Below are 16,785 nucleotides of genomic sequence, written 5' to 3' on the forward strand. Positions count from 1 at the left end.
CTTGACTGCGCTCTGGCGAACTTGCCTGTCAAAGTCGCACTTCAGCACTGGTATCGGCCACGGCCCGGGTTGTTTCGGACTGACACTCTACGGAGACGGTCACGGACAACGTTCTAAATATGTATAATGTATACGGAGCAAATCCAGAGTCCAGAGTCGCAGTCATGGTGAACCGGGGGGGCCGCAGGGTCCTGACCGATAGGGCATATCCTCTAGCTGTTTCAAGTCTCGGAATTCGAAGTCCACGAACCACGAGAGGTCGTGAGCCAACTGTGGCTTCAACCTGTGCAGTTGGGTTGCCTGACCGCCAGATGCGCTCATGCGGCCTGCGATTGTGGCGGTCGGCGGGCAGGGCCAAAGAGGCAACGAGAAGATCGCGATGATTTCTGAAACGCAGCCTGAACCGTGTTTCGATACGTGCTCGCTGACTGGATTCTTCTCAGGGACTCGTGGGGTCCTAAAGGTCGAAAGACTCCGAGCAGAACAGGTTCTAGGCTCGCAAAGGCAGTAACTACGGCGCGACTTGCCGTGGGTTTCACGTCCTGGACGGTTGCCGTCAAGCTTTGAGGATGGACAGCTTTAAGTCCATTGATGAGACATACTGTGGAGCGCGATATACCTATGCCGTCATTCGGCACTACTGCACACGAGCTGTTCTAGAACGCCATGCTAACAAGCTGGTGGAGCCAGAACGTGCATCGCGCTCTTCGCTGGCGGACTTAGCAGCCTAGCTACTTGCCCGCACTGAGAGAGGATACTGCAAAGCTGCTTCTTTCAGTCGGTGTCTTTTATGGATTCGACATTGACGTGTCAAGGGTGAGGAAAAGGAGGAGATGTCTAAATATTGTGTACTCTGAGCCATCGAGGTTCCACAGGGTATAGGACCCCGTAGCCTGACTACTGGGCAGACAAGAGGTTGTTGATGAGGTGCCGGTGCACAACGTATTGCCAGAGTACAAACACACCCCTGTGTAAATCAGTGTATCAGTCATCAATCATAATTATGCCTGAAGTGTAGAATTGGCGGTACGGCCATCCTCGTACTCCGTACTCCGTACTCTGTACAAACTCAGCCCACTCAGTAGTCTTCTAGGCACGGGATCCTCAAACACGCGATCTGAAACAAGCACAGACCTCAGGCCCTCCTCCCCCGTCTTCTGCAATTTCCCCTCCATCCGCTCTCCTTTTTGTTACTGCTCTGTTCTTCTCAATTTTCAATGGTCGATTGCTTCTTCTTGTTGTTTCTCAATTCTATGCAATCGTCTTCTTCGGTACTTTCGTCATCAACGCAGCCAGAGCTGTGCCTGAACTCTCCCCCCAGTTGGCGTACCTCCACATATCTCAAACGCCCGTTTCGCCGGTTATGCAATGCGACTCAGCATCCACCACTCTCTGCCTGACATGAGTTTTTCTGCGTGCGGCCCCGTCTGATAAGCTCCACTGGTCCCGCCTGTCGTTTCTTTTCCCACCTGGAGCGCCGGAGCTACCGCTTTGATCTTTGCCGGACGTGGCTGCAGCCAACGACCATCCTCTTTTGTCTTTTGATCCTAGTCAGCCTCGCTTCAGCCTGTTGGACGAGCAAGCCTTGCCGCTCAGTGATTTTTTTCTTTTTTTTTTATGCCTATGATTGTCTCCTAGCTGCTGCTTCCACGTTCTTTCTACCGTCTTTCTTTAAACCTTGCCAGTCAGCAAGCCACGCGCGTCGATTACATATACCCTGCTTACGAGTACCCCGGACGTCTCATCAGCTGAATCTCTGGATCTCTATCTGGAAGCCCGATTATGCCTGGAACTCCTTCTGCCAAGGTGAGCATGGCCCTCTCACAGCGCTCGGTTCGTCTGTCTGACCCTTGTTTGGTCCTACTTTTAGCCCGCCAATCCGAGATATCTTTCGTTGTGACCACTTCAATTACGCCGATAGTTTCAGATACACCAGCTTACCTTCGCTGACACTCGCTTACACCTCTTCGATGCGTATTCATTTCTTTGTTAATGCTCCAAAAGATATTGCTGTCGGCTCTCGGCTCTCCCACTGATACATTCTTTATCATACTTGATACCCCTCAACTCGGTTGCGCGCATGTACTCGACTGATAACACAAATATCATACTGTTCTATATATGCCTCTCGAAAAAAAGATGTCTAAACCCATGGGGCGGAGCAGTTCCGTCCGAAACCCGCCCACTCAAAGAGACCTTTCCGCGCAAACTATCCTCGCAGGCGATGCTGAACCGTACGACACCGCTCTGCCACCGATGAGCTCCAAAGAGCTTGTCATAACTACACGCCGACATCAAGGTGGAGATCCACGGTTACCGTACCCGCAGAATCTAACCTCGATTCAAGGAGGGATGGGTAATCACCGCCGGACGGGAAGTACGCTGAAGACCGTGATGAAGAAGATCTTTACACGAAACCGGCGAAGCCGGACAGACGAGCTGGACGATCCCATAGCGGACTTCAAGTTTAATGACAATACATTTCCGACAAGTCATCGACATAAGTCTCCAGATACTTCAAACTCAGGGAGCTCTCGCCAAGGCGCTTTAGCTCAACAACCCACTGAAACCTTAACGACGCTGGATGTCGTATTGAAACAGCTAGACACCGAACCCAGGCAAAGGCGAGCCACTTTGCCCAGTTTAATATTCTCGGATGATGAATCTCGACAGGCCCTTGAGGCGGTTGTGCACCCTGAGAGAAAATCTAGCAACCTAAAGCTCAGTCCTCATGCGTGTAGCGACCCGGAGGAGATACGACGACGCCGGATGCGGAACGCAAACCGGCGCTCTCGGAGCGCGGGTGCTCTTCGCGTTCTGGCACAGGAGCATCACCGCATGTCTCCGATACAGTGGAAGAGACGGCGGAGCGTAGAGTCTGAATTTCTCGCGTCAACCACGTGCGGCATTGGGCCTGATAGTGATTCTTCTCGCCCGCCTACCCGGTCCACCGTAGCAACCGCTTCTACTTTCAAACCTTCTGCAGATACGTCGGCTTTCGAAGAGGAACCAGAAAATGAGCCCATGCCACCTCCGAGCTTACCTCCTAATGTGGGAGAGCTCATCAGCTCCATGCAAACCGACGACAACGCTTCACTAGAGCAACGGATGACCACACTGGAAGTAAAACTGATCGACCTAGAGTTTGCGATTGCTCGGATGCAAAGTGGGCGTATAGACACGCCAGCAGCTGATGCACCAAAGCGAAGAGGCTCGGAACCATCTCGTCATAAACGTCAGAAGTCATCGGCAAAGTCCTCTGCAAAATCACCCAGTCATTCTCCACCGTCAACTCGCGGTGACTCTTCAACAACAGAGCACATTCCATCCACCGACCGTCCTTTAAGCACGAGCACCATCCGCCCAAGCCCGAGTGAAATTCACCGTGCCCGCGCCCTGCAAGCACCTTCAATGGTTTCTTTGAACAGTGACTCCGGCGCCATCTCTGTCCAGCAATACAGCGCGTTAGTCATGCTCCTCCGCCGCGAACAAACAGCCCGTCGGAACCTCGAGCAACAAGTCTCGATCCTTCGAGAAGATATCGAACGACTCACCCAGATGGCCCGGGACTCTATCGGCGTCGGAACAATGTATCCAATCCGCAGTGTCGAGTCTGAAGAGTACATGCGCATACGTCCAGATGACTCCCCTAGCAACTCGCCTCGACAAACGCCAGACAAGCTCTCCACTCAGTCCCGCTACAAAAGCGACTCCGAGTCTAGTTACTCGCGAGATCACACTGAAGCAAAACCCAGAGACGACCGGTTTCGTCCCTGGCAAGCGACTCGTCGGGTTGAAGTTGCTAATATGATTTGACCGCCCACATCGTTATCGTTTTTCCTTTACGAAGCGAGAATAATCCGGCGCATGGGAGATCTAGACTCTTTTCAGCATTCGGTGATAATTTGAGATACCACACACCATCTTCTCTTCTTTGTACACTTTTTTGAGCGTCCTGGTGATCTAAGTTGATATCCGCCTGTTGATTCCCCATATCATTCTTATATATCATTCACATCTACTTGCATTGGCATAGCCTGGTTGCTAGAATACATTCATTTTATGGTCATTGGTATGAAACTCTAAAGTACAAGTACATTATAAAGCAGGGTGTAAGAAAAAATAATGTATAGGTAGGGTAGATGATACTCGCCTTAACAGTGCACCATTAAAGGCAAAATACACCGTGGTTGGGCTAGGCCCCTATTGAATGGGTCAACCCGCTACTCAGACTTCTTCATATCTCCCTGCACCGGCGCCGGTACCTCTGGCACCGGCGCAAACTCAATCCTCTTCCCAAACACCCCTTTGACCCTCCCCACAAGCATCCCGAGCGCAAACCCCGCATACGCCCCTGTCAAAATGGTAATCGGATACGCCTGCCACGGACGATCCCTGCGCACACAAATAACAAGTCAGCCGTCCACGCTTAAGTAAAAAAAGAGGGGGGGAATTATGCTGGACATACCAATCCAATGGAATTGGCACAGCCCCAATCCAAGCACCCAAACAAGTTCCCAGGGCACCACCCCACACAGCATCAAATGGTCTCGCCGCTCCCCAGATCTCTCTCCACACGGGGCCATCAACGCCATGTGTGTAGATAAGTGGGAAAGTTGAGAGTACGGCCATGTGTGCCGCACAGAGGAAAGTCAGCGCGTGGTGGGTCGTTAGCGGGGCACCGAAGAGGACAAGCAAGAATGCAAGGACAGGAGTTGCGAGGAGAGCTGTGAGCGTTAGGGAGAGCAGGGCGGGCTATTCAGAGTTAGCTTAATGCTTGACAGGAAACCATCGGGTCGGGTCGACGTGAGCATACGGTTAACTTCCACGCAACGAGGACTAATCCGGCGGACCAACTTGTTGTACCAGGGGAAGATTTGCCGCGGCGACGGAGCGCACCCGTGCTAGCGACTTTCTTCACGGCCTTAGTCTCCTCATTACCACCGGCTCCAAAGGTATCTTTTTCGCTCCCGGCGGGCGGGAGACAGCCCATGACGTAGACAACTTGGAGTCCGACGAGGTAGGGTATATTGCCTAAGAGCTCAGCAACGGAGTTCTCGATGACAGAGCTGAATCGGTAGGCGACGAGGGAGAGGAGGAGAGCTGGGTGGGCCAGGGCGTAAACGCGCGCGAATGGTGTGGAGAGAATTGAGACTGGGGGCTGTGAAGGCTGAGGCTTTGGGTTCGCGCTGGGGGTTGTGGTGGATGTTGAATGTGAGGTTGGGTTCGGAGAAGCTGCGGAGGTCGCCATTGCGGTCGATCGAGCGTGATTGCTCGCAGATACGGAAGTCAAGAAAGAGGTGCAATATTGAGGCGCTTCGCGCCGAGATAGTGTGGTTTTTAGATCAGCTTCTGCTGTGGTGGTGGTAGGTCAGTACTTCGAGGTGGATGGGCCGGAGATGCAGTGGAAGAGCTGGAAATAATTAGTCTCAAGTGTTTGATGGGTTTGATATGTGTTTGTGCCTTAGGTATCAACTACTCTTGCCTTACCGAGGTTGCCTTGACGCACGCTACCCACCAGCGGAACACGTTATACTGAGAAAGTTCATATTCATGATTTTAGCAGCGAGCTAGAGAAGCAAAGTAAAGCAGAATACATCATTCGTGAGCCATAACGAGCATCAGGGGTGGGGTATGAGAACAGGTCAGCGAAAACATGAAGCCAAGCTAAGCATACATCCCACGCCTCGTCCAAGGGAAATACGAAGGAAACCGGCTGCCGGAAAACCAAAATCCGTAGATAATGACAAAGAAGAAAGAGATTGCAGATCAAGCCATCTATGTATCATGAAGTGTAGGTTTCCTAGTCTGTGGTGTACCCAAAATCCGCACTGCTGAGGATAATCTTCACTGCGCGATAGGCATTGGCTCCGATGACTCAGTTTCTTGTTTGGTATTGACCGTCGGTGCTTCAGAGGCGGGCGGAGTCAGCTCTTTAGCGGCGGCGTCCTCGACTGCCTTTGTGTCGGATTTGTTCTTGGATTTCTCCTCAACCTTGTCATCTAAGTTTTCTTTTACCTGTTCGACAGGGTTGACCGGTAAGATAGCACTGTCGGGCGTGCAAGGCTCTTCAGGGATAGCCGGAGGTAACCCGGAATTGGGTAGAGGGGAGACCGGAGTGGCTGCCTGTGACTCCCTCGTATCACGTGTCACGTCAATTGGTGCCGGCCGAGGGCTGTTATTGTCCCTGCCGGTAAGCGACAGGTTCTGACTCGAGGCGGCATCATCGGAATTCACAGGGCTTCGCGTTCGATCCCTTTCTGACGACTCTCGCACGCCGTCTCGAACTTGCGCAACCTTGGCCTTAAACTTCCCAAAGAGGCTTCGTTTCTCCGGTTCTGCGGGCGGCGCCTCCTTGACAATACCATTATTGTGAACTTCCGCATCCAAGCTCAGTGGCTGATAAGACGGGTCGTTTGCGAACTGTTGAAGGTCAGAGGGAGAGCTTTTGCTCGACTGATGCCAGCTACTGATCGAGCTCGTACTGCGGTCCGCTCCAGGGCTAGAAGCGGTGAGAGGAGGCGACCCCAAACCGAGACCGATTTGCTCGTTGCTTCGCTTGGTCGTCCGGTGGAATCGCCAGCTTCGGCGGTGCTCTTTACGAGTCGCCTCGTCAGCGTGGTCAACGTCAGAATAGTCAGTGAACGACGAGCGCGAATTCATTGAGGGCGTCCGTGAGCCGTGCGGACGTAGGGCATCCCCAATTGGCTGCCCGATTTCTGCCTGGCTAATCCTCTTTTCGGGTCTTCCCACCCGTTGGGAATCTGCATCATCGGGTGTAGCGGTGTTAGATGGCTTGGGGGTAGCACCTCCGTCATCTTGTGAGGAGTCTGACCGCGGCGGCACCTGCGACGCGAGTAATGCCGACTCAGACGTTGCGGCTTGCAGTGAGATAGCAGAGCTTTGCGCGCTTTCGTTCGCACTTCCAGGTATCCGCTTCTTCTTCAATCTATTGGGTTGCCGTGCGTCTTTTGATTCCCCACCTGGCGGTGGAGATTTCGTGAAGAAACTTGAGAGTTTACGCTCTTTTGTTGGTGTAACGACAGCAGGAGACAGTGACGCTGTAGGAGGTGGCAAATTCAGATGCTCGGGTTTCTCGTGCACCTGTTCAGTTTCCGGCTGTGGTTTTGGCATGGGCCCATGGGTGGCTGAGTGTACATATGCGGTTCCAGGTGTGGTCTGAACATTTGCAGGGGCTGGTGGATGTTGCAAGCCGGTCCCCGTAGATGGGGGTGTGCGACTTGACGATCGAGACGGATGGGCGGGTGTTCCGGGGGAGTTCGTAGACTCGACGACTCGGCTGTGTCGCATCGCAGGCGACATTTTGGATGGTAATGTGTTGCTCCTGTGCACCCCAACCGCGCCTAGGGAAGTGGGGGTTGCGGGATTGGAAACATTGTTGGATGCGCGTGAGGTTCTCGAGGATACGGAAACATTTCTTCGTAACGATTCGTACTTTTTGAAGCTATCAGCTCCCCCACTTGCACTCGACACAGAGCGACGGATGTTTGATTGGGACGTCGGCGGGCGTGCGTTGCCAGACTCGACTTCTTTGACAGTTTGCTCATCAGCGGCTGTCCCATTCATACCGACAAGGAAATGGTCCTGGTTTTCGATGAGGAAGATCAACACGTCTTGGCTCAGCTTATATTCGTCTGGTGACATGTCGTGCTGTGGATGAGAGAGTAATCCTGGCTGAAAGATGGCAGACAGATTCGCAGAGTTCATCCGGTTCTGGTCAGATTTAGAGGCAAAGACAGCCAGGAGATCGAGAATGTAAAGCAGTAGCTGCTTGTTAAGTGGCGGAAGTTCCCTGATCAGCTGCTGGTACGCCGCAACGGCTTTGGCATGCTCGGCGGCCTCCGATTCCGGTGAAGGTCCTTTCTCCTGTGCCTGCAATTGAAATTTGCGCAAAGGTTCTCTGAATCGCTCGTAGAACTCTAATGGGACGATTGGTTCGGGCAACTGGTTAAGGTATCGTCGAAGAACATTCGCAGCATCGTGCACAGTATATCCAGTCCAATCCAGGCCTTTGCCATATCGCTCCGGGGAGTCGAAGATCTCCTGTAGATCCTTAATCCGCTTCGCAGACCCGTTAAGACGAAAGATTCCCTCGACATCGGTCGCTAATAAAACATAAGAGTCAGCGCCGACCGTGCGACACCAGATAATGGGAATTCCGTACCTTTCTCCTTCAAGAACACTCCACACTTTGCAACCACTATGGGCACGTAGCCATAGATAAAACTCTCGCCATTGTCGTTTGTGAGAGAGATAGCGACGTTGGCATACTTGATGCTAACCTTGAGTGGTATACCAAAAATGCCCTGCTGAGCTTTCTCTGAACGCAATTGTCAGTACGAAGGTGCCTCATGGAAAATCAAACTCAAGCGCAATGTCATCTCCAGAGAGGCAGCGTGATAGGAGTAAAGAGATTAGAAAGCAGTGAAGCCATCAATAACTGGGTTCCTAAGAACTAGCCAGCTTGTCGCATTGACATTACACCCATCCCGCCGCCTGAAACTTGTCTCCAACATTTGTGTCCGCACGTACCTTTCGGTTCCTCCTTTCTAGTGTTTCTCTTGAACTGCCTCCACCATGTTGTAAGGTCTCGTCTCGACGGCGGAGAGGCGGGGGAGGTTTCGCGCTGAGGCGCTGTCGGCGGAAGCGACTGGAACGGTTCACCCGGCTTCCCAGTAACCATTTTGGGCACAATATGATTGGAATCCGGCGGTGGAATATAGTCGAGGGTTCAGTGGTAAAGCAAAGTCGCTGGCCGGTAACAGTCTCGTCACCGCCGCTGACGCGCAGGAAAACCCGGGGCTGGGGATGACGATGATCCCAAAATAGCACGGGAGCCTGGGGTTCGAGTAGCGCGCAGGCGGCAGCAGCCCAGTGGCAAAGAATACAGTCGGCAGAGCGGATGCAGGGTAGGTTCGTGGTATATTCCGTACGACGTAGGAGAACGTCTGGAAAGGAAAGGCAGTGTTCGAAGGAGAAGTCGAGAAGGTTGTGGTCGATGAGAAGGGGGAAGGGAGATGTAAGAAAGGGTGAAAGGTTGAAAAGCACGAGACAGACGCCAGCCAACCAGTCAATTCCAGTGGGCAACCACAAGCTGGCAGGGAACTTTGGCCCCCTCAAGGGTTGGGACGAAGCAGGGCTCAGCGGAGGATGGTCAGAGTCCAGGGTTCACAAGCAGATGAAGAAGATGGGAAAGGAATGGCATTCAGAAGTGGATGATGGGGATGGAGCGGTGGGTGGAGGGCCAACGAGACTGAGTCTGGGAGCGTCACTGCGAACTGAAGGCAGCACACACGACATCCACTGGACGAGTCCTTTTCCGGGGATTAATATTTTACTTATTATACGGAGCATTACTGAACGAATGCTATTCTTCCATCTCGATCGCATGTTCGAGTTTTATTACGCCTACGTAGACCTTTCTCGACCGACAAGACCCTACGACCCAGAAAAGGGCAACGGAGCTGCCCTAGTTTCGAGTCGAGGGCCTGGCTTGCTGGTTCTGCTGGTTCTGGAACGGAGGATCCAGACACTAGGACGCCCTCTGAGACAGGTACGCTCACTAGATGAACTTGGTGAACTAAATCACTGCGCACCGTCATATCAGGATCCGGCAACGGAGCACCGCACATAGTTGGGAATGTGCCGCCGTCCGCTGCAAACAATTGCTTGCCGGCTTTCTTGTCCATAGCAATAGCCCACGTAGAGGTAATTGATTCTCGAAATGGTCACTGCTCTGGATGGCGACTGGAGCGTGCGTGGTCAAGAAGATCTTCATGGAGCTGGGAGCATATTCGCCTCCCAGGCTCCAGCTTCTGGGCATTGGCGAGGGATCGCTGGCGCCCACCGAAAAAATTAGCAGACTGGCAGAACCCATCGCAATTTCGATTTCAGTCGGAACGGTGCTGAATGCAACCTCGAGCTTCCAATGCACAGCCGCAGCCTCAGCACCTTACAGAGTCAGTGTACTTACAGTTACCGCGGCATCCACCACTAGCGTGGCTGACCCGGAAGGCCAGACAAACAAATGACTAGCACCAAGCCCCTGTGCGGTGCAGCCGGTATCATTTGGAATCACACCAGTAGTAATTGCCGGCAAGGGTTTGCTTCCCTTGGCTGTACGTGGTAATTAATTGGATTGGCGGTCCCTCCCGGAACTTGAAGGCCACCTCAGCTTCTCAACAACTTCCCCAGCATCACAACCGTGGATACGGCGACGCCAATTGATGCAAAATGGAGAGGGGCTAGGCCGTGGATTTTGGTTGACTGACTCGGCCATAGGGTCTGTTCTTTTTTTAAACCTGAGTAATCAGCCCTGAAACCCTGCTTCGTAACCTGATCTTCCCCCATGCGGTAATAGTGCGCCTGACCGGATTGATACGGTCACATGATCCTGGTAATAGTCATGTGGTTTCACGTGACTATGAAGAGCTTGCGGCTGTGAGCTCCTCCGGAGCTTTTGGGGATAGTGGCAGAATAATTATCATTGTCCGCAACTACTCCTCCACATTTTCCGTCTTTGTATTGATTACTCCTCATATAATACCACAATGGACGGGTTAGTGACTACTTCATATATCTTGATTTATTCTACAATGGCAGACGAACAAACGCCGTGCACTGCGTTACCGGAATTGCAGCTAACTTGCCCAGACTTAATGCCGCAGAGCAGCGCGAGCTGGCTAACCGCATGGAGCGGAAGCAGATGAAGGAGTTCATGACTGTAGGTTTATTCTTTGATCTCAACGGTTCTGGCGAAGAATCAACAGTTCTGGTCGAGGTCATGACCTTCTGCCATCCAGCACTGACGCATATCCTCTCCAGATGTACTCCAAACTCGTCCAACGCTGTTTCGACGACTGCGTCAACGACTTCACCACCAAGTCGCTCATCTCGCGCGAGGAGGGTTGTGTTATGCGCTGTGTGGACAAGTTCATGAAGGGATCTCAGCGCCTCAACGAGCGATTCCAGGAACAGAATGCCGCCATGATGCAGAGCGGACAGTTGCCCGGACGGTAAACGACTTCGTCTTTTCGGTTTTCTTGTTGGCTTCCATCGGCAATTTCCGTGTATACTAGCTTCTCAATGATACTCTCGCCTTTGTTCGGCTGAATATGGTCTTGATCAGGACGCCATAGCATCCCGCTGGAATACTTCGAAGTTCGTATAAGGGTGAGCGGCTACGTGATTATTGACTCAAATTCCAGGGCGAATCGACCTGTTGAGCTGGATTTTGCGAACACTTGTTGTTTCCATCATTGCGTTTTGAGCGAGACTAAACTATCAACGATAGAGAAAGGTGTGATTGCAAACGAGACGCTTAATACGGACAACACATCCGAACCCTCCGCATCTTTAAAACTTTAAGGTCGCCGACGTTCGGTGGGAACGTGGCGAAGTGGGCGGGGCCATGAGCTATATCGGGCACTTGGTTTCGCTTTTCATACAATCGTCTTCAAGATTCTGCTTGCTCTTCAATAAACGCCGGATCCTCAGCGCGTCACGGATAAGATTGAGCGAAAGTGTGCTTATATACCTGATTAACTCTTGATATCAACTTCATGTGTTAGGAACTCAGCAAAGAAGAAGTGCGTTCTTTATAACCGGAATCCGATCTGAGAATCAAGCTGGTGACATTACAAAGCCTCGTTCGCGTCCTCTTCTCGAAGAGATGGTCCCACGTCAGGAGCATCCCAAATGTCATACCAGCTTAAGAATCGCAGTCAAGAACTCTGGAACTAAAATCTCGATCACCCAAAGCAATCCGGATTAACTTGCGTCAATACAAGCCTTTACCTACCACCCCCTTCCCCATACAACGCAAACAATCATCCTAAACCCATCGCAACACGCATAACTCATCAAGATCGAACCTCTCCTCTACTACCTACATATCTATCAAAACCACAATCGCCTCCTTCGTCCAGCTAACACAGTGCTCCTCCATCCTAAATTTCTTTTGGTGAACGTGTCCCACTTGAACGTGTCCCGCTTATTTCCCCTGAGTCTATCCCGCCAAACTCAATTTCCATCCAGGGCCAGAGGATGAAAAGGCAGCTGACACGAGTTGAGCGGAGAAATTCCCAACAGAACCCCGTCCTATAATCATAAGCTTAAGCCACAAGGTCAGATGACCTCCGCTCCCTCAAAACGCCAGTCATCGCTTGCTTCGTTCGTGGTTGGTTGATGGTATACTTACGTCGAAGTTAATGGTCCCCAAGGCCGAAGCTGCTCCTCGGTGGATATGAATTTGAATGTGCGTCCTTAGTGAAAACCGTACTCCCGATAATGCGGAGAATCCCAGCGAGTGTGGCTCCTCGTCGGGAGAGTTCTTGCTGCGTGGGTGAAAGTTTACGGAAACACGGAATTCGTTGCCGATTGATACAGAGGATAGGGAAGGAGGAGGAGCGATATGAAGTTTGTTTCTAACCCGTCAGTTAAGCTATGTACAGAAGGGCTGATAATGGGGCTGGGCTGTGAACTGGAACTTGGGGATTCGGGTAAGGAGGGGGTTGTTAGTTGCAGTAAGCTTGACAAACTGTGGCTTGGGAAATACATGGATAGGTACAAGGGTCTATAGATGAGCTAATGCGCCATATTTTAATTGATTGGTTGTTATATACCAGGGGTTTAGTTCTGGCTAGCCTTATAGGTACTGGTTATATCAGGTTCGATATTTGCTCCTTACTCGTCGCAATGATAGCGATCTAAGGTGAAAAATGTATGTGCATCAGGGAACTGGAACACCGGCTGGTATTACAAAAACCAGCGAAACTCACTCGAAGCAGGCCCATCCCGTAGCCGCTCAGTGGGAACGTCGCTAGCTTTTACAGTAAGCCCGTCCCTACGATTCCGCCTCCTATTATCAAAAACCATATACAGACCCAAAAGCCCTGCAAGAAAAGCACCGGTCGCTCCAAACGATCCCACTGTGACTAGTGCAGGCATATACTTCGGTTTATCCTGCTCTCGGAAGACGTTACTAGCGACTAGTCCCATCAAATTGGCAAGCGGCACGCCGATAGATGTTAGCAGGACGCGACGGCCTTCGTGCGCAATATTATTGTTATACCAGGTGCTGAGCAGAACGGACGGCGCCGAAGTGCCCCAGGTCATCATGAAGGTAGCGAAATAGGCTAGCTTGATCTGGGCCTGGACGTCTGAGATGGAAGCGTAGATCATGAAGCCTGTGAAGGTGAATAGGAAGCCGAGGACGATAAATGGGGAGCGGAGCCTGACGGCATCAGAGCTGAATGCGAGGATAAGCAGCATGACGGCACCTGTGACGTTGGGAGCGACGGTGTAGAGATTGGTTTTGACGGTTGAGTAGCCCAGTCGCTGGATGATTTGCGGCATAAAGAGGGCGACGCCTTGGAGCGGAACGCCGAGGCAGATCTCGATAGCGAGGAAGCCGTATGTTGTTGGGTGGCGGAAGATAGCGAGAGCGTCGCGGAGATTGAATTTCTCGTTGACGATGGCACTCGAGTCGACCTGGATACGGTGGAATGCGAGGGCTTTCTCGTCGGGTGAGAGAAATTTGGCCTCGGCAGCGCTGCGGGGGAGGTACCAGAAGGCAAAGATAGAAAAGGCGACGGTGGCACCACCCTCAATTATGAATAGATAACGCCATTGGGACATGGGCGAGTTTTTGATCTGGAAGACTCCGAATGCAATCAAGCCGGCGAAGGCGTTGGCGATGTTGGAGGCTGCGTAGAAGAGGGCTAAACGGCGAGCTAACTCGGCACGACGGTAGAAGGTGGTCAGATAGTAAATGACCAGGGGAAAGAAGGCAGCCTCTGCCATGCCGAGGAACCAGCGCAGCGCAAACATGCCGCCAAAGTTCTTTGTGGACGATGCAATAAGGGTGAAGGAGCCAAAGCTGAACATCAGGATTGGCAGCACCCTCGCCGGACTGAAGCGCTTGCCTAGCATGGCGATTGGCGGCGCGAAGATCACATAGGGAACGAAGAAGATCGATAGCAGAAGATTGTATTGCCCCGGTTTGAAATGGAGGTCTGACCGGTTAGCAGGGGCTAGAGCTACTGATTTTCGGCGGACTTACCGTCGCTCATTCCATCCGTCTCGGCATTACCGAGATTGCCCTTGTCCAGAGCATTGAAAAGGTCTATCCGTAAAGTCAACTACTGGACGCCGTTTGGAGATTGTACATCACCAACACATAATAGCCAACACGGGCATCAACCGCAGATCAAATCGACGGCAGAGCGCCCGTTCAGCCTTATGATCAACGACACGGGCAACGTTCTCAACCACCCCAGGGGCATAGTCATTCTTGCCGGGAGCTTCATCTGGCAACGAATATCTCTCAGCAGAAACGGGCGTATCGACTGTCGAAGGAGATGGCTTGGAGTCCATGATTTGGTGTGCTCTCGGTAGGTCTGGAACCCGCTGATGTCGCACAGAGAATGTACGGCTGGGCTCGAATGAAGGGAATTCACGAGTTTTGCAGGGCAGGAAGTGACGAAGCAAGGGATAGATAACTGTTCGTCATGGCGATGGATATCTGGATATCTTGATATAAGCAAGATAGCTTATCGAATCACCCCCATACCAAGACTTCTATCTCCAGCGTCATCGTCACCCAACCAACCCCACCTCATCCTGGCAGAGTCAAGAGCGACAAGACTCAGTAGGTTACATTGGCTGGTTGGATACAGCTTATCAACGGCCGATGCGACGCTGAGAGGATGCAGCCATCAATGCGGGGAAACGCTGAATCCGGAATAGCTGACATAGCTAGGCCGTTGGAGCTCTGATATAGAGGGTAGCGTTGATAGCAAGTATGGGGAGAATTCACAACACACCGCGAGGTCATCGGACACTCCAGGAAATACCTGGGATGTCGCGGTGGCATGCAGTACGCAGACTTGGAAAGAATCCAGGATCCTCTTCAACTCTCAAGTCAGTTGCACGTGACATTCACGCATACTATGGACCCTAACTTCAGTACTTTCACAGGCAGATTTCACTGCTTATTTTAGAATACCGATAGTCTTTTGTGAGAATGCTTAAAATCGTTACCTTCAGTTCATCAACGTGATTGTATCTCCATGCAACCTTATGTGATCAAAGCAGTACATTTACTGCCTCGCTTGAGCATTTCGGTTCAAATATGGTACAGAAGCAGCTCAATCTCATAGTACGCATTCCAAATTTTTCTTACTAGAAGTTCCCTTATCGCAGCTCTAGCCACAGAACCCTTGATTTATTATCCAGCCACAGCCCGTGGATGGTGAGGATATGACGATCCGCGATGCCGGATTTCAATAGGCGATCGACCCCGTGCGTCAAAGCGTATCATGACCAAATGTTGAGGAAAGCATCGTAGTCCAGGGTATGATATGCCGCACACCTTCTCCCTCCCGCCTATTGCATTGTAAACCCATCGAGGGCCAACTTAGTATTAACCCTTTGTTTTCCACTCATACTTACCGTGCATTCAACAGGGTAACTTGTTTTCGTTCCAAGTTCGAGGCTTCGCGCTAGTAGGCCATGACTTTTAGGCTTCTTAGACGGTGATCTTCACTCAACCCATCTGCACCCAAGGGAATCCCTATGGCGATGGTATTGACTGCAGTCCCATCCAGGCTGACAGAAAGCAACGGCGCTAGCAAACGGATATGTGCGGCGATTTCATCTTGCAATGTCACATCCGTCCAGCAGTATGCATATTTGAATTCCGGTAAACGGGCTTCCAGGTGTCAGTATCAGAAGGTCTGAAGCCCATCGCCCTTATAATAAATGCTCCAAGCACTGAAAGTTTGCAGAGTTGGCATTGTTCCGTATCAAATGCGAGCGCACAATAGTCTGATCAAAGTTCAGTATAGCATATGCAAGCCATCATTCCGGTCGTAATAGTCCGTTTGTCTGTCACTCAGCCACACTATCTATCCATTCAGGCGCTTCGACTCGACCCGTACTAGAGAGTGGGTCATAGATGAAGCCGTCAATGCACCAATATACCTATTATCGGACCGGAAATAGGGGGAACCCCGCGGTATATTTGATGCTAGCGGCGCTAATTACTGTCTGCGCCGATTCATAAAGATATATGGTTGGAGAAGACCCATGAGATCAAGAGCCAGTCCATCGCCTAGTCGGTGACAGAATTTTTGTTTTCCTCAATAACGGCAAGCCACATATCCGAGGACACCGCCTCTCAGAGTCCTAACTGCCGTAATTAACAGCGAAGCTAGTTGACATGGGCCTGAAACTGCATGTGAGACTTGCGGTGTCCGGCAGGACGGAATCCCATCAGCTTTGTCGTGCTTGATGTCTCCAGTTCAAATGACCCATTCTGCGAGGCTCCATCCTCCTTTGAAAACCGCCTGACCGTTCGCGCAAAGTAGGGTGATAACACTGCCAGAGGTTCAGACAAAACCTGGAGATGCAGACGTCGCTGTTTGGCTGCTTTTGGATGTTGACTGATTCACGGATCGACTTTCCTCTGGGAATTTCCGGACTCAACTCCTTCATATCTGCCGAAGGTCTTTCTGGGCAATATGCACCCCAGGGGTAGAAGTCACCGTAAGGGTCCAAGGCATAGGTTGGCAAATTGGCGTACCTGGTAGTAACCTTGTACGAGCTAGGAGCTTAGGACGTGTGTACGACCTGTGTAAGACGTTTACAGCGGTGGTGCGTAAATTACTTCCCCCTGTTGTGGACAGGCAACACCTCACATTATGACTGCTCACTTGCTACTCGAAATAGGAGAACAATGGTCATAATCAACGCCGCCGTTTT

At 51.6% G+C, this 16,785-nt stretch overlaps 5 protein-coding genes across 5 annotated transcripts; 2 read left to right on the forward strand and 3 right to left on the reverse strand.

Moving 5' to 3' along the window:
- Positions 1–1,558: 1,558 nt before the first annotated feature.
- Positions 1,559–4,071, forward strand: BDW70DRAFT_103247 (uncharacterized protein). Its single transcript, XM_073734341.1, has 2 exons — positions 1,559–1,806; positions 1,871–4,071. The coding sequence occupies exon 2, from the start codon at positions 2,122–2,124 to the stop codon at positions 3,814–3,816; it is 1,695 nt and encodes a 564-aa protein (XP_073599503.1). The 5' UTR covers positions 1,559–1,806; positions 1,871–2,121; the 3' UTR covers positions 3,817–4,071.
- Position 4,072: 1 nt separating this feature from the next.
- Positions 4,073–5,489, reverse strand: BDW70DRAFT_103243 (PIG-F family protein). The gene is made up of 3 exons (XM_073734340.1): positions 4,817–5,489; positions 4,469–4,755; positions 4,073–4,395 (listed from the first exon to the last, which is right to left on the reverse strand). The coding sequence occupies exons 1-3, from the start codon at positions 5,249–5,251 to the stop codon at positions 4,224–4,226; spliced, it is 894 nt and encodes a 297-aa protein (XP_073599504.1). The 5' UTR covers positions 5,252–5,489; the 3' UTR covers positions 4,073–4,223.
- Positions 5,490–5,537: 48 nt separating this feature from the next.
- BDW70DRAFT_103252 (putative Rho GTPase activator (Sac7)) lies at positions 5,538–8,813 on the reverse strand. The gene is made up of 3 exons (XM_073734342.1): positions 8,554–8,813; positions 8,186–8,341; positions 5,538–8,126 (listed from the first exon to the last, which is right to left on the reverse strand). Exons 1-3 carry the CDS (start codon positions 8,702–8,704, stop codon positions 5,848–5,850), a joined length of 2,586 nt encoding a protein of 861 aa, XP_073599505.1. The 5' UTR covers positions 8,705–8,813; the 3' UTR covers positions 5,538–5,847.
- A 1,588-nt stretch (positions 8,814–10,401) lies between these two features.
- On the forward strand, positions 10,402–11,706 carry tim9 (protein transporter TIM9). Its single transcript, XM_073734343.1, has 3 exons — positions 10,402–10,579; positions 10,675–10,744; positions 10,846–11,706. The coding sequence occupies exons 1-3, from the start codon at positions 10,572–10,574 to the stop codon at positions 11,038–11,040; spliced, it is 273 nt and encodes a 90-aa protein (XP_073599506.1). The 5' UTR covers positions 10,402–10,571; the 3' UTR covers positions 11,041–11,706.
- Positions 11,707–12,777: 1,071 nt separating this feature from the next.
- On the reverse strand, positions 12,778–14,397 carry BDW70DRAFT_156851 (putative MFS transporter; the record flags this gene model as incomplete). The annotated part of the gene is made up of 3 exons (XM_073740253.1): positions 12,778–14,036; positions 14,084–14,146; positions 14,199–14,397. 3 exons carry the CDS (start codon positions 14,395–14,397, stop codon positions 12,778–12,780), a joined length of 1,521 nt encoding a protein of 506 aa, XP_073599507.1.
- Between the last annotated feature and the right edge of the window lie 2,388 nt (positions 14,398–16,785).

Source organism: Aspergillus foveolatus (genome assembly GCF_047715535.1).
Source record: "Aspergillus foveolatus strain CBS 279.81 unplaced genomic scaffold BDW70scaffold_6, whole genome shotgun sequence".
NCBI classification, from domain to species: Eukaryota; Fungi; Ascomycota; class Eurotiomycetes; order Eurotiales; family Aspergillaceae; genus Aspergillus; species Aspergillus foveolatus.